Source organism: Diprion similis, chromosome 3 (genome assembly GCF_021155765.1).
Source record: "Diprion similis isolate iyDipSimi1 chromosome 3, iyDipSimi1.1, whole genome shotgun sequence".
Classification (NCBI taxonomy): Eukaryota; Metazoa; Arthropoda; class Insecta; order Hymenoptera; family Diprionidae; genus Diprion; species Diprion similis.
In genome coordinates, this window is record NC_060107.1 from 14,773,225 (window position 1) to 14,797,724 (window position 24,500).

General features: G+C 35.6%; 1 protein-coding gene across 2 annotated transcripts; it reads right to left on the reverse strand.

Moving 5' to 3' along the window:
* Window positions 1-1,256: 1,256 nt before the first annotated feature.
* Window positions 1,257-15,560, reverse strand: LOC124404531 (O-acyltransferase like protein-like). Of its 2 annotated transcripts, XM_046878738.1 has the most exons (12): window positions 15,198-15,560; window positions 5,695-5,850; window positions 5,142-5,362; window positions 4,218-4,426; window positions 3,679-3,934; window positions 3,439-3,599; window positions 3,162-3,330; window positions 2,873-3,066; window positions 2,583-2,712; window positions 2,277-2,469; window positions 1,746-1,891; window positions 1,257-1,630 (listed from the first exon to the last, which is right to left on the reverse strand). In XM_046878738.1, exons 1-12 carry the CDS (start codon window positions 15,499-15,501, stop codon window positions 1,472-1,474), a joined length of 2,298 nt encoding a protein of 765 aa, XP_046734694.1. In that variant the 5' UTR covers window positions 15,502-15,560; the 3' UTR covers window positions 1,257-1,471. The 2 variants fall into 2 exon arrangements, with proteins under 2 accessions (XP_046734694.1, XP_046734695.1); XM_046878739.1 differs by lacking the exon at window positions 5,695-5,850.
* Window positions 15,561-24,500: the final 8,940 nt, after the last annotated feature.

The window sequence follows — 24,500 nt, forward strand, 5'->3', positions numbered from 1 at the left end:
CTTATTTTTTCTCCTTGGAACATTCGATTTTAAAAACACACTAAAAATGAAGAGGGCAGTATTTAAAAAAAGGTACTTTATTTATTATCATTTTAACATAATACAATATAACTTATGAATTATAAAACATATCACTTACACTTTTTCTTTAATAATTTCTAACACACACAGAACCTGATGATTGAGTAAAAATTAAAAAATTGAGCGTTATCTATAAATTCCTATCTATGTTGTGGTGTTGGAAAAACACGTATAATATACATGCATATTTCTCATTTCTCAAAAATTATTATCACAATAAAAAATTCTCGATCCAAATTACTTTCATTTTTAAACTTTGTCTTTGCTTCGGAAATTTTTCTTCATCTCCGATTGGCGGAAGAGACGTTAAATTTTTTTGAAGTAAAAAAAAAGTATTGATTATTGGCGAAAGTATTGAAGGCATGGTAATGAGAAAAGTTTATTATTGATCAGTCTTGGAAGCGTCGCTACAACTTGTATCGCAGCCAATAACTCGCTAAACCCGAATCTATTATCTAATAACTATTTACAAATGAATATTTAGTAGGGTAGATACACCCATACACCCATACACACACACGCACACACGCACCCACGCATACATAAGGGTGGTCCTTATTTAGGGCTCAGACGAATTTTTTACCATTCGCCCCCCCAATGAAGTTTACATAATTCAAAAACAATTGCTTGATTTTTTCAGATTCTTATCTCAACTCTAATCCGTGCCACCAACAGGGTGGATTTCGCCACCTAAAATATAGTGTTTCGGACATATTCTTAGTACATATCTTATTGTAATAGTAATAATGTTAAAAAAAATCTGTAATTGCGAGGTTTCAGTGGGTTCATTAGTGCTACTATCTGAGAAAAAATTCATATCATCATACCAGGCAATTTAGACGAATTACACACCCTCGAAATGTAATTCGTCGGGACTTGCCTGATATGATGATGTGAATTTTTTCTCAGATAGTAGCACTAATGCCCACTGAAATCTCGCGATCACAGATTGTTTGGAGCATTATTACTGTTACAATAAAATATATACTAAGAATGTGTCCGAAACGCGTGTATTTTGAATGGGGAAATTTATCCTGTTCGTGGCACGGGTTAGAGTTGGGATAAAAATCTGAAAAAATTAGGCAATTGTTTTTGAATAATTTGAAGTTGATTTGAGGGGTGAATGATATAAAATCGTACAAGCCCTAAGGACCACCTTGACATATATATATGAATATAGGTATTTAAACATGTATTCGATGAGTATGTTAAGCTTGTATCACATGTACATTGTACATGATTGAAACAAGCACACAATGGATTTTTTTTTATACACTCAGGCTATCCGAACGGGATAATAATAATAATGTTAATAAAATACGTTACACTACGTACCTATATTTACAAGTTTCAAAATGCGGCTAGAAATCGTTGCTTTTCTAATCACGTGTTACTCAGATTTCGATTTTTCATTCCCCGTCGGCTCAGTCGCTACAGGCAATTTCGGTTTACGCAGTAAGTGATTCTTGAGGTTTTGGAACGGCGTCTCGAACAGCAGCGTTAAAATAACCGATGACATAAGGATCCACGTCAGCTCCCTGACGTTCAGCTGTTGGAAAATTATGGCCGATAAAAAAATTTTGTTTCTCATCAAGTAGTCTTCCGTGTTTTTATGAAAATTTCAACTTGTTCAATTTTTACGGAAAAATAATACAATAACCCACCAATGTGCCAAGGAATCCGTAATATTCCGCGCCTCGGTTCATTCCGACATTGTAAAAGAACACTGGAAACTGGGTGAGATAAATAGCGTAGCTAAGTCTCGTGCAGATAAGGAATCCCCTCCAAGCAAATATTCGGCTCAGTATTCCTGAAATACAAGTGCTAATGAAATAAAGTAAATAGCTTAATGTTGACACTCTTAATTGAAGGTCTTTGAAGGCCTGATAAATAGGTGAGATAAAATTTTGAATCATCGACTCAGAAAGCAATTGAAATGCTGGAGTTTTTTACGTTGCAGAAGCACTCGTTTAATGCTCTAACAAATTCAGAATTAAAATTATCGGCTATTATAGACACAAGTCAGTTTTTGAGATTGGTCATAATTCCGGCGACATGGTTTAGAAAAGTCTGAAATAAATCCCAGAAAATTCAAGCTTTTCTAAATACGTCGGTATTTGGAAAATTGAAATCCATCGATAATCACGGTAACTACAAGCCCGCAATCAAGGTAAAATCACGAATTTCTTACTCACCATTTGAGTTACCAGTGTGAGACAAAAAGGCTACCCAGGAGAAAAGTATGCACCAACCAATCGGCGAAAATGCGTTATAAACAGCGGCGTGGATCGGATTGTAAATGTAATTGATCGACCCCATCGGGGCTGGGCCAACAAACGCTGCGATAAACATTACGGTAGAGACGAACCATCCGACGTTCACGAAAATCTGAGGAACGAAAAGAAGTATTATTTATTGTTTTGAGTTATCTATTCCTTAATGGAAATGATTATTAGTTGAAAACAATTAAATTTTTGGTACAATCACGCGATCAAACTTACAGGGTTTAATTTATAGTCTTTCGGGAAAGTTCTCAGCAAGTATCCCGTCAAAACTCCAATTATGTAGACGGTGAGTCTATGAGTTGGTAAAATGTACGAGTGGTTTGCTGTATCGAACAACTGTTTAATCCTGTAAACACAAACAAACATCAGCGTAATAAAACATTGCTCATTAAACTGTGTATCCGTTCCAAATTATGATTTTCGAACATATAAATACCATAAATACAGGGTAGGATACAACCTAAGAGTAATTCATCTGCGTAAAACTCTGCGTAATTCATACTTACGAAGTGCCGAAGAAAACGTAGTTGTTCAGTTGCCTGTCGTATGTGACCTTGTAACGAAGCATGGTCGAGAGTGCAGCGAGAATAGTGAGTACAACGGTGCCGATTTTAGGTCTTTTCCAAAGAAAGAAAACTATCACCGGCGACGCAGCGAATAGTTGAGTATCGATTCCCAAGTGATGCGTGTGTGTTAGGCACTTGAAAATTTATGAAAATTTTGAATATTTACATTTCTTATTTTATTAGTAACACTGAAACTTCATATTATCTTTATGTATATCAATATGCTCACCATATTTTCAAATCCAAAGTAGTTGTGCACGAAGAGGAAATTTCTCCACCAAGTCTTCTTGCATATGTCAGCGTGATGCGTTACAACGAGATTCCACTGAGGACCGGAACCCATGAACGGCATCACGAATGTACAGAAGATTATCAACGCCCCCAAAGTTGGCACTAATCTGAAATGCAGCATATCGTTCGAATTACTTGATGGCGAGATATCGGTTTTGCAGCACATCACAGCGCTTGGTGTAATTTTCTTGAATAACAACCAAAACTGTATTTACCTGAGAATTCTAGAAAGGTACTCCCGCTTAATGTCCAGTGTCCCGGTTCTGTTAAGTCGCCCAACGAAGGAATAAGTCGTCAGGAGTCCCGACAGCATGATAAACGGATCGGTATAAAGACTTGCAGCACGGCCAATCACCGTCCAAGGTTTACCGAGATACTGCAATCGACAATTTAATTGTTAATCTGTGAGCTGATCACTTCACCTAACCCTGAGCTGTTGACGATTTTCTGCATACCTCTGCCATTTCCGTTCTGTTGAGATATGGGTTGAAGAACAGTGCCATACTCTTGTGGGCAACGACCAACATCAGGGCGTTCAGTGCCCTGACCCCGTGTAGCGAGGCGATGTCTCCCTCGCCTCTCTCAAGTGATATCAACTTGTTGAAATTTCGTTTCAGCGAGAACGACAGTAGCAATTCACTCGCCGAAAGGCCGTAGTGGTCGTAGACGGTGGCAACGACCGCCAGAGCGATCACGCTCATGAAGAAGCAGCTGTAGAAATTCAAGGTCAATATACTTCGCTGTTTACCAATAAAAAACGCCACACCAGACGTTTCGTATTAAAAGAAAAAAAAATCATTTTCCAACGATTATTCAACACTTCATCAACTCAACATGACATAAGAGGAGCGTAACCGTTTGCACAGAGCTTTGCGAGCCCTCGTATTCGGGTAATCGAGCTAAAACTGGGACTGAAACAATCAGCTGTTTGTTTTGTGCGACGCCATTTTGTTTCAGCCCCGCGACTAGTTAGAATCCAATTCATTGTACACACCTGGCAACAATCATTTCCGTCGGATACGAATCTTTTCGTCGTTTTTGACACATCTCGGAGTCAACTCGAACGCTTATCTTAAGCCCGGTATTTGCCGTATGTTTAGCTATCGCCTGCCGCAACGATACTTCCACGTCTTGCGGTGAACACGACGCTGGCGTGCAGACGGCCCAATTCACAGTACTAAATCGGGGTACACGATGTCCAGGCTGAAAACATGCCCATATTTCTATCTATATTGCTTATTTTTGGATCATTACTGAGTACACGGACAGGAGTCTCTTGTAGAGAAGAATATTTTTATTTAAGCTGATGAAGTTCGGCTAATGCCTTGCCAGCGATCGTCAGAAATTAGTGTGTCTTGAATTGAAAGCAAGAGGAGAAGATTTGTCGCCGATTCGAACAACTCATGCGAAATTGAAATACTATTTTCTTATGATGGCTGGCCAGACATCATCCAGATTGATAAATAAAGACATTCTCCTTTAATTTTGACTGCTATACCCGAGGTTATTTTCCGCATACTTTTATCAATGTGAAATATGATTGGGATAAGGTTTTACCGAAAATTGGTACAATTTGTTCTCCCATTCTATTAAGAAACGAACAGCGTAATTAATAATCTCACGTGTAATCCGTTTATGAACAGTAAAATTCGCGCGACAGTTATAATTGAATATAATAGAAACAACCCGGGAAGTGTAGTAAGTGTGCCGATGAGCCGACAACTAACAAACGAAAGATGTTAAGCCTAATGATTAGAATGACGAAAAGTTCCTGATGCAAATGTATGATAATAAGGTGGGACACTGTGATTAAAAAATCTTGTACAGGCTCTTCCGCTATCATAACGAGATATTCTTGAATCGTCCATTCCATAGCATTCATGTGTTGTATTCTAATACGATAATTTAGTCGACTCACGTCGGTTAAGTTGCTGTTGAATGCATAGTGGGAATGTAGGAGTCTGTGCAGATGCTTAAGGTCCGGCCGTGAATCGTCCATGTCCAACTTTAGATATGCAAGACAGTATTGACCTTGAATTCCTTCACTTCCTTGGACGCCAACACACTCGTCAAAGTCCCCGAACTGATTGACATTCCCGTTCAGGAGTCCCGACGGTATTTTAGCCGTTGCGTCGAACACTGAAGATGGCAAAAGTTACAAAATCACTATTATTCCAATTTTCCAAAGTAGAATATACACAAAACTTTGAGTTTCGTGCCACTTTGGAAATGTTTTGAGGCGTGACGTCTTATGCTGGAGGGAACCGAAGTAATTCACGCAATCGCATGATTTCTAAATTTTGAAAAATCTTACACCTCTGCATACGTTAAGTATGTTTTTTCTCACGTTGTTCATTATTCATTCTTCTTTCGATTCTGAATCATTGATTGATTTTACACAATCTTCGATGATCTTATACGTCTAAAATCTAATGTGAAATATATTCATACTTGCGGATCAATAAACTTACTCTTCAAAGCCCATAAACTGAACTTGTTCAGTTCTCGTTTAAAAATGTTCGAATCCCGGCGACATTCCGCGCTAACTGATCCCGTTCCAGGCAGATATGCGGGAATCAATTCAAGAAGATTCCGGGACTCTCTGTCGATTTCCTCGGCGAAATTTTCTGAAATATCAAAACAAAAATCAACATCTAAGTTCTTGATAAATTTCGAATCTGAACTTCAGACATAAATTTACTTTCTATACTGAAATAGATAATCTGTTTACCGGATGTGCCATTTTTTAAGACTTTCAATTGGTCGGTTTCTTTTTAGAATTTCACGTAAAAACCAATAACCCACATTCTTACACACACTATAAGAATTACGGCTATAAAAATCATTGCTTTTTTTGTTTCCCTCTTGTTGTGATTAGTTGACAGCATTACCGTGAATTTAAATAATCATAAAAAGTCGTATGACGTTGCGTATAATAACTGTATAAAAAATTGCAGAATTCGTTATATAATGTAGACAGCGTTGCAGAAATAATTTGATGTAAACGTTAAATTTGAATACCAAATTCATACAGTAGGTTGACAAGAAGATTGATCATGTTTAAATGTTGGATAATATAAAACATGAGTAATTATTGTGACAAAAATGAAACTTTGAATTTGTGTCAAATGTACAACGTACGTCCAAGCAGCATAACATTTTCAACGAGCCTTTCCAGGGAAGCGAAAACATGAAATTAGCATATTTTTTCGACACACCGTAAAGAAGATATGTATGTGATTTTCACAAACAAGATGCGACGTGAAATTAGTCGTAAACGCTTCCGTCTTCAGTGTGAAACACCAATTGACAACGATGTTGCAGGATATTAGGGGAATTGAACGTTCTTCTCTGCTGTTGATCCTCGTTTTTCCTACTCATGTTTTTTTTTTGTGGATTTCGGAAGTGTGTTTTGCTTCTGTTTCAATTCCCATTTCCAAATTAACATATTTACAATTAGTTGGAGAAGTAGTAGTGTAGGACAGAACAAATTTCGTCAGAACTTTCGTATTCCAAAACTTGGCAAATGAGCGAATGGGTATATGTAGTTGGGCCTGGGGAGCTGAGCATGCGTTTAGCATTGAAACGATCATTTCGTCATATTATAAGACGATGATCAACCGTTACTCGCGTATCATTTTCGTCCCACTTTCATTTTTGCCAATTTTGTAAGCCGCTGCTTTAAATTCATCCAAAACCACGTGCGTTCTAGATTAAGGAATAAATCGTGAATTCATCAGCTTGCATAACTTCGAAAAATAATCCATTATGATTCTCAATTTAAGTTAATAAGCTAATGTGACAGGTGATGATATTTTTTTTTTTTTTTTTTTTCAGATTCTTTGGCAGATTATTTCATTCATCTTTTCAACTTTTGCAACGCGTGTTTTTCACTCCCGATATGTTTTTCAAATGTCATCATTGATCCTTATCTATTGACCGGCATCGCCCACGGCGTGACAAAATTTCCTGAACTACATCCTGAATCTTTAATACGAGTAATATTCATTACATTGATGAATGTAATATGGATAGACAATTTTAAAACCGTCGTACTATTGGTTGCCGCTTTTTATAATACAGAAATAATAATACTAATAATATTTATATCATGAATACTAGTAATAAAAATAAAACACGACACTACCATTCAATCAGTCCGTAAAAAATTTCGTTATTCTAAAACCGTGTGACCCGAATAGCCAAGCGGCTAGAGGCTACGATGAATGTGGCACAATAGTTGAAAGTATCAATGATCAAAGGTGATTATCCATGCTCAGCTATATCTTTTGATGGAAAAAACCGAATCATAAAAAGTTTTCTACACCTGCAAATATTGAACATAAATTTATTTGAGACAGTTATATTTGTAATTAACGATAGATTGACTGTAATTTATCAGGACTGCAGGACTTCCCACTAGATGCCTCGGCTCTTTCACTGCTGTTCTTAATCCTCGAAATACGGTTCTTCGAGAGGTGTTCGGTGATTCCCCGCAATTTCTCGACACACTTCCAAACAAATTTGAAATTACCGTATTATTATCTTCCGTTCGGTTATTTCTGAACCGTCAGTGCAGATTATACTTCGTTTCGTACCGAAATGTATGTAGATGGAAAATACCGATTAGCGCATTGCTCGAGGTAAACAAAGGGACTAGAAATTTTTCGTATCTTATTCATTGAGCGCATAGTGTAAAATGTATTCAAAACTTGTATACAGTGTTTATGTTTATCCAGAATCCTGAATCACACTCAAAATTCTTTTTGCATAGGTATAATAAGAGAGCACTTTCGTCAGGATTGACCTCGGGAGACAAACTTTTTTCGTATTCGAGTGTTAAACTCGAGGAAAATCTTTGAATGATATCGTAATATGCAGCAAAATGATGATCTTGCAATCCATAGTGATACACGAACATAATCCTTCGGTGATAGAAAATAAATAAATAATCACATTCTATTACTATATGGAAAAAATACCAGAATTCTATTCAATAGCAGAAAATATTGAAAGTTTTTTTGGTGGTGGATTAGGACAAGTGATTCATCCCTAAACTCTGACTATTCTAGTCATTTGATTAAAATTCAAATAATTTCATAACCATTAAGATGATTTGATTTTATTCGAAGTTATTTGTTTTTGATTCAAATTTGTTGATTGGAATTTACGCAGATTTGCGTTTAGAACATTCCGCAATAGCCAATCACTCGGGAATGTTTGAATCGAGTTTTTTGAATGAATTTTGAAAACAGGTTTCCCACATTTCTAATTCACCTCCCACAATTCCCAAGCTGGGGCTAAACTGCATCAATTTTTTGACTTTCCGCTCGATGGATGCAGCGAGATGCATACCTAGACGCGGTAGTCGTCTATCCAAACCCTGGCCATTCCTAGTACGTTGATTATACCTGTTACACCGGGTCAAACGAGTTTGGTTAAGAGGGGGAGCAAAACTACTTTCGATATTTCGACATGCGGAGCTGTTTCCACAGGTATGATATTTACTTTCATTGCTTTAAATACGGGTCACGTCGATGACATGCTACAAGGCCATGAAATCTGGAATCAAAAACATACTAGCCACACTAGCTTATGGCAATCAGGTCGCGATCAAACGAGACTATATACATACATATGTATATATATCTATATCGTTATTCCATAATTAAATCGAAATCTTTACCTCCTTGATTCTAAGTCACCATATTATCTCCATTCGCATGATATGATTAAAAAATAAACGTCGTCATGCATGGTTTTATTATTATTATTTGTTTTTTTGATGACCTGTTTCACTCGTCATGTTTTAAGCTGAATCGCAACAATAATAAATTTCGAGTCATTGACCACGAGGGATGTTTAACGACACGTTTCTGTACTAACAGATGAATTGACGGCACAAGTTTAGAGTATGTGTATATGCTCAAAGGGCTCAAGATCTTTGTCGGTTGATCTTTCTTATTGTATAATAACATTCTATTTTCACACTCGTCTGATTATGGAACTCAAACTTCAGTTACATTCAATTAGTGCCTTTAGGGAAGTCGAGATTTATAAGTTCACTTGTCTAATGGTTAATTCGTAGCTAAAATTGATCGTCGATTAAGCAACATTCTTTGGTAGCACCTTAGGCACGGAATCGAATACAGAAAATGTTCATATTGTAGTAAGTCAAGTCAGAGTGATTATCCTAATTCAAGAAAAAAAATGTCCAAAAACTAAAATAATTGACACAGGATCTTGTGCGAAAACTGACATTGAAAACTTTTAATTGCAAATAAACGTATTCGTAAACACCGAAATTATTTGAAAGTCAAGCCGTGTGTTCTATAATTTTTGATGATTTCAAATATCGTAACAACTCATGAGACCATTGATTTCGTTAAATGAGTGTGTGCGATCGAAAGCGATTTATCTTCGATAAAGAGGTTAGGAAATCGATATTTCGAAATTCAGTAAAATCGTGAGATATCAAACGATGGAAAAAATACTCTATAGACGGTTATGTACGGGAATAATTCAGTTCCCTTAACTTTATTTAACAATTTAATCGTTTTTTTTTTAAATCAAAAACCGAAAATATACGCTTCTACACGACTGAACTACCTGCAGCGTGAATTCATTTCGTTTCAAGTCCATTGCATTCGAATCTGGTGATTTGAAGGCAAATGACATTTACATTTCTATAATGATTTAGAACATTAAAAGAAGAAGGAAATGTATTGAAATTCCTCACTGATGTTATAAACTAATTAAATGATGTAATAATTTCTTCTTTCTTCTTCTCCTCGTGTTATAAAAATTGATTTTTAATTAGTTTTTTATTCCGGTCCTTGAGCTAAATCCGGATCATTGCAGGATGTAAATGAAATCTAATCGCGCGAGGCTTTATTTGTTTCTACTCTTGAGATACGTATCGAAGTGCAGCGGGCAGCGAGAAACTGCATGATACGTAAAGTTGTTCGCCTCGAGAGGCGATTAGAAGAGTCACCGGTGGCCAATGAACATGGAGTATGAAGTGAGTACCTAAGCGGTTTGAAATGAAAGTAAACACGAAACGACATTCATGCAGTCGTTGCGTAACCACCTTCGTGCCTAGCTTCACACGTATGGCTTACCAATTAGCCTACCGAGAGCCTCGCCTCTGCTAATCGACGCATAGGCATCGTTTTGAACACCTGAATACTGAAAACGTATTCATTAACAGAAAAGATACTGTTGCAGCTTTCATGTACTCTAAAAGATTTTTTCACCAACGACAAGACATGTCTTTGTTCTTCGATTCAAGTCGTTTGGTGTCATAGTTCGACTTCTTTTGATCTCAGTTCAAGTTGATTCATTGAAATCCTGGACTTATGATTTGAATAATAGTTTCCTGATTTCCATTCAAAGAATTTCAGAACAACCCATACCGTTTGATTTCAACGGTGAACCGAAAAGAATCTGTATTAAAAATTCTAAATTCGTACTAAACCGGTAACTTTATTTTTTCCGCAGGATTTTTACGCACGTGTGATCATAATGTACTGAATATATCAACATAATTTATCGAAATTGATACTCTATTGCTAAAAAAAAAACTCGTCGGCTATGAGAATGAGTTTAACTATTTTTACAGGCATTATTCTTCTTGGATTGTTCTCTGTATTTTTTGAAACTCGTATAGATTCCCGTTATGTGACGAGCAGCTCAAATAGTTTTCAACTATTCAATTATTCTGTTAAAACATAGAGTGATCTTATCGAGAGTTTTTGACATTTGGCAAAATATGTTCGAAAACGATGCGTAATTTCTTCGCAAACTAATTCTATATTTCCAAACATCACTCGTTTTCTACGTTTTCATCAAGATGTAATGAAAACATCAAACTTTGGGCTGAAAAAATTATGCATCCTCGGCGTCTGGCATTGTTTTAAAGCCTTTGCCCGATTTCAAAGCGCCGAAAGCGAAAGGAACGAGGGACTTATCACTGCAGCAGGTTGGCTTACAGTTACGTTCACTTCGCACCGTTCAACGCTCGAGAATCTCGTCTCCTTGCGCAATAAATTGCGTACAGTTCGCTAGTCCGGTTTTATTAGATTTGTTCGGTTTTTTATTGAACAGCGTCTTACATGCATCTGGGGCAACTGTCTCGCCAAATGTTGTATAAGAAAACATTGCTCTGCGAGTCAGTAATGAAACGTGCAAATTTGATCCAAAAGCTTTTGTCTAAGAATCTCATTGACACTAGTTTGTTACTAATTCACAAATATCCACGAAGCTTTCGTATGAAAAAAAAGATTCACCTATTAATAACGGTATGACAATTTTTTAATACATCTGAAGCCCCCGATGAATAATAACAACAGTGAGGCTTATGTATCTGCAAATATTGGCCTCTGGTAAATATTGAAGATTTATATTTACTCTTCAATGTAACTAAGTTTGCAATACGTTTACTACATTCGAATTGCTTATCAAGATTCATGAAGAGATATTTCTGTATTATATATGGTAATAGTTGATAAGTTGATCGAATTTTCCGGTGCTTGCATTATTGTGCATACGGAAATGATCGGGAAAATGTCCTAAGCGAAAAACAAATTATATAGAAAATTACGCATTACGTCAGCGTTCAACGATAATATTTTATACACATGTGCATGTTAGTTTAAGAATATCACTAGGTATTATGCACAAATATTACGCAGAATGTTACTTGCATAACGTAATTTAAAACATGACGCATTTTCACGGATATTTCACGTCGAGTATTGATTCGTTGCATCAGTTTGTTTTACCGGTTAAATTGCGACGATCGTCTTCTCTGCGTATCAGCGGGATTAAAGCTAAACAAACATGGCGTTGCACCGAGTGATCAGCTGATCACATCACCCTCGATTTTAGCTAAATTATGCGAATTACTAGCCTATTCGTAATGTGTTATCGTTACATTTTTTTCTGCTAGAAGTTGTATTTTACATATTTTGATTCCTAATAGCGTAGGGATTTACGTGAAAATTTGTATTCGGTAGATAATTGAACTATACTAGTACATGAACCTTTTTTGAAGATAGATAGAAAAAACAGTTGAAGCCTCGGGGCATGCAGCGTGAATAACAAAAGGTGAACGTGAATTTGATTGTGATTGTATCCAAGCTGTGGTACCTGTACAAAGTGAGGAAGGCATTTGACATTGACTTGTGAATGGAAGGAAGAGAAGAGGAGAGAATCGAAAGTAGCCAAGCACTCGCTGAGGATGCAAGTCGCGGTGAAGCAGCAAGGTCTTCGTCAGTACGAACCTGGTTATTCTTTAGCCTGTGACAAATTCGTTCAGTTCTCATTGTTAATTAGCAGTGAGTATATGATAGGCAGGCTGTTATTAGGTATGCACATTAATTTATTCAAGCACGGATGCGGCGAGGCTGTAGAGGCAGTAGCCTTGTGCTAACGTTTGCTGAATAATTCAAGGCAAGGAAAATCGTATACAATGACTGTGTAACCAACCATTAGTTAGAGGTAAAATATACATCTCAGCACGTGTTTTTCATGCCGCTCGAAACTTCAGCAGCTATTGTTATACCTTACGTTGGTCTCCGGGGTTATTAAGAGTTGCAGTTTCTAGGCGAAGGCTACCGGACGGTAAGACAAGTCGTTGCAAAATTCCCGGTGGGATATTCGAATTTATTAAAAATAAAAATTTTCACACGAACGAGCAAAAAAAAAAAAAAACAAAAACACGAAAACGACAAGAATCTCGTGTATGAACTCCAACATTAACGTAGTATAATATCAATATTTTTTTGACTCCGTTTTTCCGAGGGATAAAAAAAATTTTATCACTGCCAAATTTGAAGGTAGGTCCTTTCTTCTATTTTGTTTAAGCGTTCTTGATTAAATATCGTTTGATCGAATGTTTTCGCGATCAACGATACGTCAATGAAGTAATTGTGAGAATTTGTAGCTAAAACTATGACTCACAACGATTTACAAATAACGTAAATTTACTACATATATTTAAGCTGTAGTCTGATAGGGGGAAGCGGGGCAAAATAAAATTTTAGGGCGAATGAAAATACTTGGGGTGAAATGGGATACTTGGGGCATAATAGGTTACTTTGGGTATAATAGGTTACTTTGGGCAAAATGGGACACTTGGGTCAAAATCGGATACTTGGGGTAAAATGGGATACTTGATCCAAAATAAAATACTTGGGGGGAAATGGGATACTTTGGGCATGATAGGTTACGTTGGGTAAAGTAGGACATTTGGGTCAAAATGGGATACATAATTCAAAATGGAATACTTGGGGCGAAATGGGATACATGGGTAAAATCAGGATACTTGAGACACAATAGGTTACGTTGGGCAAAATGGAACACTTGGATCAAAATTTGATACTTGGTGTAAAATGAGATACTTGATTCAAAATGGAATACTTGGAGTGAAATGGGATACTTGGGTAAAAATGAAATACTCGGGGCATAAAAGCTTACGTTGGGTGAAATGGGACACTTGGGTAAGAGTGGAATATTTCGGGGAAAATGGGATACTTGGGTAAAAATGGGATACTTGGGGCATAAAAGGTGACGTTGGGTAAAATGGGACACTTGGGTAAGAGTGGAATATTTCGGGAAAAAATGGGATACTTTGGAGAAAATGGGATACTTGAGTAAAAATGGGATCTTGGTGCGAAATGGGATGTTTGGAACAAAATAGGACACTAAGGGCCAAAATTCGGATCCTACATTTATAGAACATTGAGTAGTTTCTTTTTTTCCGTTTTCGAAATTTTTAGTAACGACGCTTTCCATACTTTCGGGAAAAATTCCGAAAAATGTAACTATGTATAGGATGTCTCATAGCAATGGCATTTGCAACATTACGCTGCATTTATCTAGAATCTGCAAATTTCGCAACAAAATATGCCTCAGCTATTTCTCAAATCGTATGCCAGCAAAGCAGCAACAGTTAATTTATACGTTGTGTTATACAGACATTTCGGCTAATGTATTTTATTTTGCAATTCCCTTCGAACCACATGCATCATTCACACCATCTATACATATGTAGTTTCATAAACATGTGTGTGCGCGTGCGTGTATAATCTTGGCAGTATAACTAAATCGAAGGAATATCTTTTTACAGTGTTTCGAATTTAATTCCAAACATTTCAGAATTACATTCAAGCGATATCAAAAACTGCGTTAGTTATGCGTTGCTAATGTTAGTGAAGACGGAAATTTTCACGCCGAAATCGAGCGCCGTACTTGACCCAAAATACTTTCTTTAATGATTTAGGTATTCGGCCATTTAGAGAATGTGGATTGTACTGATAAGACAATTTTTTTATACACTTGAAATTCAAATAGAAAGCAATTTCGAGTTGTTTAAATTAGTTTGACGCAGCGAATTAAGAAAATTTCAAAATATCTTGCACGAACTTCGAATATTTTTATTGTACCTGACTCATAGGGTATAAACTATAAAATATAAGTTTGAAATCAAGAAAACATCGCGGTCTAATTGGTAAGTATCATATCACGTACGTGATTAGTGACGAATCACCTTCCGGAAAAAATATGTTATATATAGTTGAAACTCTTCCATCACGAAATGAATTTGAAAACTTTCGTCGTCAACGATGCTCCCTAATTCTTTAATCGGTAAAATATTATTCCTCAGTAAATGGCAACTCATCGTTTCTATGGTCGATTAAGGTCTGTGACGAGAAATATATCATATAATTACCAAATGGTCGTTATAACACAATTCGACTCTAATTACCAATCGTCACCTTTAGACGGCGAGCCTCTTCGCCGCGTTGCTTAAGAAAATTCCTGAAAGTCTCGCAATGAATAAATCGATTACCGGTTTACATAGCGATCGAAAAATTTTCGGTCTGTACTTGATCGAAACTTTCATCGTATTCCAAGGTTCAAAACAATGGGGTAACAAAAAATCTTAAATTATAAAAGTGTCACAGCTCACCGTAGAAAGTGTTCGTGTGCAGTGATTCTGTTGAATTGATGATCCAAACACGATTCTGCTGCGCGGGCTGTTGATCGGCCGCAGAATGATTACCGAGATGATCGATCAGTTCAGCGAGCGTATAATTATCGGAATTTTCAGTTTTGTTCAACGACAGAACCTCGAGGATCTCTTCGTCCTCAAGACCGTTCAACTTGACCGATTTAATTATATCAACGGTATTTGGTGTCGCGATTACAGCCACACCATGAAGTAATTGAACTGCAACGATAATCGTCACTACCAATCGCTCCATCATCGCCATAGATTTTAAATACGTATATATCAGTATATAATTATTTCTTCGTAAATTCTTGATTGTGTTTATAAATAATTACAAATCTTTATTTTACACGCGTTTGACTTGATTAGTATATTCAATCACGAGTATTAAAATTATTTGTATATGTATATATGTATAAAGTTTTGCCCCCTCGGCTTTTTTCTTATTTCACATTGAGAATGATAATATTATTATTATTGTTAATATTAAATTTATTTTTTCTCCGCGCCGACTATTACAACTGCGAATATATATTTTACTAATATTGCAGAAAATATGATATTAGTGGCGGTGATGTTTGACACTGTTACCAAAAAAAAAAAAAAATCGAAAAAACTCCGAGGGCCACTTTTCAACGGTTGTAGAATCTTCAGAGCACGAGTACTGAGTGATCGCGTTGACCGCCGATCGAACCTTGCCTCTGAAAATCACCAGCCGGCTCTCTTGTAGAGGGGTGTCAGATCCCCCACCCTCCATGAAATTCCAACCATCTATGCGATCACAAGGTCTACCAATGCTATGCACAGTTGAAACGGATGTCGTGGTTGTCCACGATCAGAAAACCACCTTATCGTAAAATGATCTACAAGATGAAATTAAAGAAAATGGAACAATAAAAACTCAAAAGAAAAAGTCAGGGAAGTAAAAAAAAATTTAATTTCTAATCAATTTTTCACAATAATTTCTCATCGACCTTCAAAGAACAATTTCTTTGAATCATTTCTTACAGCATTTTATTACTTATATTCTGTTATATTAATTCGATTGATACGATAACTATAATTATTTTCAATTCTATAAAGAGAAATTTACTCCATGATTTCCAAAAAAAAAAAAAAAAGCAGAAAAAAAACAGCAAACACTTTCCTCGGTCTTCAGATTTTTTTTTGTATACCTAGAATGATAACGTTTCGATTACAAAAAAAACAACGAAAAAAAACAAAAAAAACAGAAAAGAAATAATAATTTTATTTGTATACACGTAAATAAGATTGCAACGATTGTTTTCAAATTTTGCAATTAGAAAATGACGCAGTTCTCATGCAGGTGCATCATCGTGAGGTGTGTTTTGTTTTTCCTTTTCTCTTCTCCTTCTTGCTCTTCCCATTCCGATGAAATCGATCAGTCATTATTATTAAACAGTTTTAACTCTATAACTACGCATTAGTGTATCCCTTGTACTTATATGACGTTATACCTCCATACGTGTATATATATATAGGTATACATATAATATAATCAGTTTTTGGAAATTGACTACGTATATTGCCAATCATTAGGAAACAATGCATTTGTAATTATGACATGGATGACAAGTGAAATTTTGTTACACGTCTATGTCTATATCTACGCACATACATATGTATTATATACATATAATTTCCTGAATACCGCATATATGTATATTCGATGGAAGACTATATAACGTGATTTCGTAAACGGGTCATTTCATTTCGTCCGAAGCGTCGAGTCGAGTCGGTGATTTCAACGCCTTTTCGCTGCTCGGGGAGAAGTTTGTTCACTTTTCAGCCAAAGAATATTGTGAAATACTCGAACTACAGTGAAAGCTTAAACTTTCCGGAAAAACTTTAATTCAATGGACGGAACTAGTTAACTTTACAATTGTTTACTTGAAGAAAGATAATGCTTAAAATCATCAATCCCGAAAATAAGTTTCATTTTTCAAAAATGAATTCTGGGAGTTGTAATAATCTGCCAATGATGCACGGGACGAGTTGACATTTATCTTTTTAGAGCTTATAGGTAAAATGTGAAAAAAGAATGAACCAACAACTCCACAAAGAGAATCCCACGAGCAGATCTTTTTCGCTAAATATCAAATCAGCTTTTTAGCGTCGTTGAACAGTACAAGCGGTTTTTTACTAATAAAACACAAAAATTAATACATAATATATCCTTGAGCCACCGGGTCCGATTCGTCCGGAACTATGCAAATTAATCGGGACTGTATTGGAATATTTTTTTTGTCATTCCTCTATAAATGACATTTTAAAGTCTATCGAATATGTTCAGTACATAAGGAGTCTTTCGTATGTAATACATGTAATGAGGTGGATTCCGACTCACATTCGAAGATTTTTCGCGCCATCTGCATCAGTTTGGTCACGTTTTCGATACCAATTACGACTTTCTTGATTAAGATCCGAAAACAGAATTTTTACTTTAAAGGGCACGTTTTGATTCCAATTTTACAAAAAAATCTCGGAGAATTTCTAATAGCCAGAATTAATTTTCAGATAGAAATTAAGTTGAAGATTTTTTGATAACGTTAGTCAGTTTCCTAACGATATTTGCAAAACCCGTTTTTCAACACCGAACGAAGATTTGCCAGATGTTCGAACGTGATATTAAAGATTCGTTCCACTTACGTCGATGGGTGTGATATTTATTCACGTTATTCTTTGGCTTACTCTGTAGAATATATTCATGCGGGTTCCAGGATCAAACTAATTTTCACCTATAAAATATATTTTTCTGAAAATCCAGTTCAACGCTTATGAAATAGATTGACTTCAAAGGGTCTTTGATACATCTAAGGAGGTGGATTCCGGCTGATACTCGAAGATTTTTCGAGCCAGTCGAAGAATAGACATTGTTGTGTTTGTTCTTAAGAATATAATGACGACACAATGGTTGTAAATCATACTTTTTCTTGCATGTTGATTTTACAATTACCAATCACGGCATGTATCGTGTTCGAGTGATTCGCGGTTTTCATTTATCCGGGTTTCCGATCTGTCCTTCCCGGTTAATCAAGGTTCTACCGGATATGTCTTCATCTGCTTAAGGAGAATTCTGCGGCAGTACAAAAGCCCAAGGCTGAAGTATTCGGATACTATAAATTCAGATTTCACGAATCTGCCGCAAGTTTGAATCGACGTAACCGCAAAAAAAGAGAAAGAGGAAGATACATAAATTAAAAGTAATAGTACCGTTACAATAATGGTACTCGAAGTTTGGCGTGTCAAACCGTGAATCAATATCTGCGGATAGAAATAACTTACTTCACAGTAGCGTTGATACACAGTTTATTTCATATGCAAAGAAAGATGATGAGAAAGAAATTCAAGGTAGTTCCGTTATAGTAATGGTCCTCGAAATTAGCCGTATAACACTGCGAATCTATACCTGCGAACAGAAATAGCTTATCTCTACAACTATTTTTCTAAATCAAAAACATCTAAGATTCTCAATTTTTTTACAATGCATCTCCGAAAGTGCGAATAAAGATTTCATTTCACCAGACTTCAGATCATCAGACTTTACTTTAGAAACACTGATAAGATGATTGTAACGAAACCACTAACGATAAGATCAAGATATTTCTAGCGTAACAGCTAAGACTGGATGATTCCAATGGGACTAATGAGTTAAAATGTTTGCAACGTAGCCGAAGATATAAGTTACTTCTATTTGTAGATATCGAGATGTCGTTTAAACATTTGCGAAAACTGTTTACTTGAATTTTCATTTTTTTTTTTACATCTTTCTACTACATGTATTCTGACGATTCTGAATATCGGCTTATCCATATTTTTATCTTGCCACGTTTTGATTTTACTCTACTTCGACTATTTGCACTTATAAATTGTTTGAATACATTCTTGTGAATCCAATATTGTTATCTTTCTATACCACGACTATTCTATTTTTTAACCACCGCCTCTATCCAGATTGAAAGTTATTAACAAGGCAGTTGCTAAGCACAAGCAAACTTTGCCATATTCCAAAGTAACATAAAAATTACTGTCGTATATTTACTGCATAAAAACTATTCTCAACACATATTTGGTGACTGAAAATGCAAGGAAAATTACATCAAGTATAATAGTCAGTAATAAACTTTTTGCACCGACACAATTAAATACCTGAGAAGTTCTCTGTTCTTTCATATTCTTATAATTTAATAGGTAAAACCGAGGTTAAAACAATCAGCTGATTACACAATGCGACGCCATATTGCTGCAACTTTGCCCGTGTACTTTGTATCTTAACCTCTTCAAACTCCTGATGCATTAAACACATAGTTGGACAATCCGATTTGCTTTAGGAAAAAAGAATGGGAATATACTTCTGACCATTTGCCGAGCTGATTCTGAAAACAAAATTGGTCTTCGGTCGAAGCCCTGAAACAGTAAAATTCGATAAAGGTTGCCCCATATCGTTTATGACATTTCCCGCGTGGCATTGCGCGTCAAAATATACTTCATACATGGCGTTTGGATCCCTCTCGTTCAGCTTCTGCGTGTATAATAATTGCAATAATTGCAAATAAGTGTCCAGACGTCGATTTAATCGCCAGTTTACTCAACCTTAAGCTAATGATAAATGAGTAATGATGCGCGTGTGCCTACAAAAATGTATTACGCAATATATGCAAATGTATGTACAGTAAAATGCATAATTTCCTCAACCTTACGGCTAACTTGTTTTCGGACCAAAACAAAATGCGAGTTCAATTCTATACGGATTATGTGACAATGACTGGCGATGCAGCTGACGCACTGAAGTCGGCTGACGTGACAAAATGGGAGCGAAGTCGCATTTTGTTTCGAACCTAAAACAAGTTAGCCGGAAGGTTGAGGCTTTTGTGCATATTAACTCCTTACAGCGTATAGAAAACACTGCAGATCGATACGAAATTACGTAGAAGAGGCAAATAAGATGAGCTAAATTGCGGCAGGTTGTCGTAGTTTAGTCGGGTGACACTCCTGGTAAAAATTCCGTTAGACGCAGATAGATAGGCACAGAAACTGTGTCAAAAACCGTATAGAAAACATACACAGAGTCAGTTTTCTGTCCGTTTCTTTATGAGCATGAAGTTAGTAACGTTACTATAACGATGCATGTTTAGAAAAAATCGTTATGTCGCATTTTTAGGAATGTATGAAATTTAGTAAACCATGATAAACAAAATATGCTTTTGTTTTGAAAAGCTATCTCGTTGAAAGTCATTTGTGTTTCGTGACTAACTTCAGCTCCGTGTTTCTTTACTGTTTTTGGCGCATCTTCTGTACGTTTCTGCCCGCGTTTGACGGAATGGGAATTTTACTAATGATGAGTTTTTATTAATTTTATTACAAGATAATGGTTCATCGATAGTTACTTATCAAATTATTACATTTGTAAGCTATAAAGATCTCTTTTAGACTACAAAAACAAAAAACTGTAATTATAAACAACGTAATTAAACGGTCTTTATCTAAATATACGGATTATATTCCGCTTCAACGATGGACAGAGATTTTTTTAATCAAATAATCTAATCGTTTCGAACAGTTTCACCTTTTAAATCGTAATTTTGTTTTGCGTAATAATTTTTTTCTTCAATGCCGATGCGTGTCCAGCCTGTCTCTCTCTATTTTATGAGTTCACATCAAATATACAATTCAAATATCTGGTCATACATAATTGGGTGTAACGATACATATGCTTAGGATTGATTATTATACCATCGAAATTAGGTAGTTTATTTTAATTCTCCTATTCCTAATTATAGTTCATAAATTTGCATAGTAAAATATCGTGATGTTTCTAATCGATATTTATTACATAAACACTCCATTTAAGCATATAAAGGTATATAAAGGCTTCCATGACTTTCATACCGTGTGCTTTTGAACTTTGCTCAAAAAAGTCCATAACACATGTTATAATAATCAGATTCCAGTCATTCATGCATTTTCTAATCAAATTGAGATTCTGATTCAGTCTATCCAAAAAATTGTCGCTGCACGAAAGCTTGTGAAAAAATTTTGCAATACAGTTACCAAGCACTGACTGAAAAACAAAAATGTTCTTGTCTTCCGCGTCTTACAGTTTTGAAGTTGATGATGGTTTTTCTTTTCTTCAAGAATAACTTTAGAAAATTGTTTATCTTACTTGAAATCGTAACAAAATAAAAACAAACTCATAGAATTTATAAACAGCATGGAATTTTACCAATAACTGTATGAATTTCGTATTTCTTTTCTAGTATGGTAATTTTTCCCAGGTCTTCAATCATTTTCATACCTGCTGACGTCATAAATAGCGAAATTCTAAATATAGGCGTAGAATTTGTTTAATAGGTCATTTACGCAAATTTTTGCGTCGAAAATACATACGAATGCGGAAAAAGAAAAACTAAAATTTGTTATCAATCAAGTCTCAAACCAATTGATTGTGCTGAAATATCCGAAAGGTCAAATTTGAAACAATCTTTGGTACAGATTCTTTCGATTCCTGCTTGAATCGTATGCAATTAAAAAAATTGGGAATGCGTCAGGGAAATGATACATTCTATTAGAGATTTATGAACGTCAATTTTGATTCTTGCGAGGTATAAATAAAGGCAAGCCTGCAAATTCTCGGTAGTTAGGTTAGATGGGTTCATAAATTATGATCAGCTCTTTAAACAGCAGAGATTAATCATCTTCATAGCTAGCCGTATGGAATATTTATCAGGTTTTTCGATCGTTTACGTATTCGGCAAATCGTTAATCCAACAAAATTTTACCAATACATTAACACAAATGCCCACAGTAATTAATAATTAAACAGTTCAATGACATATTCGTTGTATTCGTTGTGCGTGCGCGTTACGCAAGTGATGGTGGTTGCCTATAAATATTGAGCAAGATTCTTTCCGATCACACCGAGAGGCATACGTCAGCTAAAATCACGTACATTGCGTGAATATCATACGAATTGGTGAAACAAATAGATAGGCTTATTTTTTATTGCAATCTGTAATGTTTCAGCAAACTTGCACAGCGCCATCTGGATGATGCGTGTTCATAAAGTTAGTTTGATTACCAAACTGAAATCGAAAACTTAAAACGGGGTAAAAATTATAATCGAAATGGTTTTTGATAAATAGTGTAACTTTACTTTGTTTCTATTCGTGCAAGTTTTTGATCAATGAAATTAAATACAAAAAACGGCCAACAGGCGTTAGAGTGACACTTTCGGCTCTGATGATTGAAATCTGGTACTTGATCCCCAATTACTACTGTCAATAAACCAAATTTTATCCAGTACAGGCGGTATTTTTTTTCGTTTAGTAAGACTTATATGCAAATGCATATGGTTTTGTAATACATCACATACATATTTTTCGTATAAAATTGCTATTTTGACTTAATAAATTTTATACACACATTAAATTTGCAATGCACAAAAAAGTTTATCATTATATGGACTGGGTTTCTGTTTTGAAAAACACAAGCGGTTCTAGACTGGCCATGAGCGCGACCTCTTACTTCTCGTTTTCACCATACAGCTCCTAGTTCACAGAGAAAAAAAAAGAATAATATTTGATAATAATTACTGATTCGAATTTCGAACTACAAATTCAGATTTGTGATTGACGATTTTAAAGCCCTCGGATACCATATTATTTGAAAATATGACAACTTTTTTTTGTTTTGAAGTGTTATAATGGATCCACCATAGCAAATTTTGGACGACTGACCTTGGATTCGTTATCAGTAACCCAAAAAAACTTTGCCTACCACTTTCTATCAAAATCGGAATATTTTTAAATTTTTTTCCACCATATTGAATCACCATTTTGGATTTCACAATCTGACTTCAGGTTCATGCTCAGCCACCCAAAAAACCTCATGGTACCAATTGTCATTCAAATTCATTCATCCATTCTCCAGGTATAATGATTTTTAATTGATTTTTTGGAATTTTGTTATTTAAAACAAACAAAAAAAAAAAAATTATCACGTATGCACACACAGACGTCCATCTGAAAATAACTAGTGATCCTCTAAACCGCAAAGGATGGAGATCTAGTGAGAATTCAACTTTTCATTTCCGGGGTGATTATAATAACTTGCTTTTTTTCTTATAACAGAGATACGGGAAGTTGAAAATTACTGCAGTTAATTGCAAGTCTTGCAGGTATTAATATCATACGATGCGAAAATATGGCTATTAATCATCGCCATTTATGAGCAACTCAAGGACTTATTGACAATATGCAGTTCACGTTGTGAACTCAATCTGTTCATCTTTACTGGTAAATATTTCCGTATAATATATTAAATTTTACAGGAGTTACACCGCTTTTATCGAAATTTTTTTCTCACGACGACTTCTTCAGAAGATTGCAGCGACATCAGATTTCATCTACCTCGTGCAATATAAAAATTCATTCTACTTCAAAATGTGACTTCGCAATAGCTTTCTCGACTTTGACGATTTTTTAAGGACAACAACGTCACGGTACTCCGGGAGGTTTTACAGTGGATTTCACAGGCCTTAAGATTTCCTGGGATTTGGGAATATTTTTTAAGACTTCAAGGTAGTTTCGCCCTGTGAACAATAACTGTGAATTTGACTAATACTGAGTTAGCGTGCGCTGTGTATACAATTTTTTGTCTTACAATAGAAAACCCCTGCAGTCAATTAATGTAGAGAAACGACGTGTCGTTGAGAAGTTCTTGAACCGTCAAACGCAACAAAATTGAATCAGGGAATCAGGGAATTCTCAGGGAATTTTATATGCCCTGGAAAAAACCTGGAAATCTCAGGGAATTTCAAGTCGTATCTGGAATATACTGATTTCTATCCTAGTTTCATAAAGATTCAGCCATTTGGTATTCATGGAAATTATGGAATCAGGGAATTCTCAGGGAATTTAATATCCCCAGGAAAAAAAGCTGGAAATCTCACGGAATTTCAAGTCGTATGTGGAATATACTCATTTTCATCCTGGATTCATAAAGATTCAGCTATTTGGTATTCATGGAAATTATGGAATTGAGGAATCCTCAGGGAATTTGATATCCCCTGGAAAAACCTGGAAATCTCAAGGAATTTCATGTCGTATCTGGAATATACTGATTTTCAACCCAGATTCATAAATATATAGCCATTTGGTGAGAAATTTTTTTTTTTATTCTTTCAACTTTCAGGCAATGGTTATGAACCAAGCCCTGATTTCTTAAAACTTGCACGTGCTA

Bases quoted from the DNA above. Each gene is read 5' to 3' on its own strand.
- LOC124404531 (XM_046878738.1), bottom strand. From the start codon at position 15,501: ATGGCGATGATGGAGCGATTGGTAGTGACGATTATCGTTGCAGTTCAA. The intron at 3,331-3,438 runs GTAAATACAGTT...GCTGCATTTCAG, and splicing joins TACCTTTCTAGAATTCTCAG to ATTAGTGCCAACTTTGGGGG. The intron at 3,067-3,161 runs GTGAGCATATTG...TAAATTTTCAAG, and splicing joins ACTTTGGATTTGAAAATATG to TGCCTAACACACACGCATCA.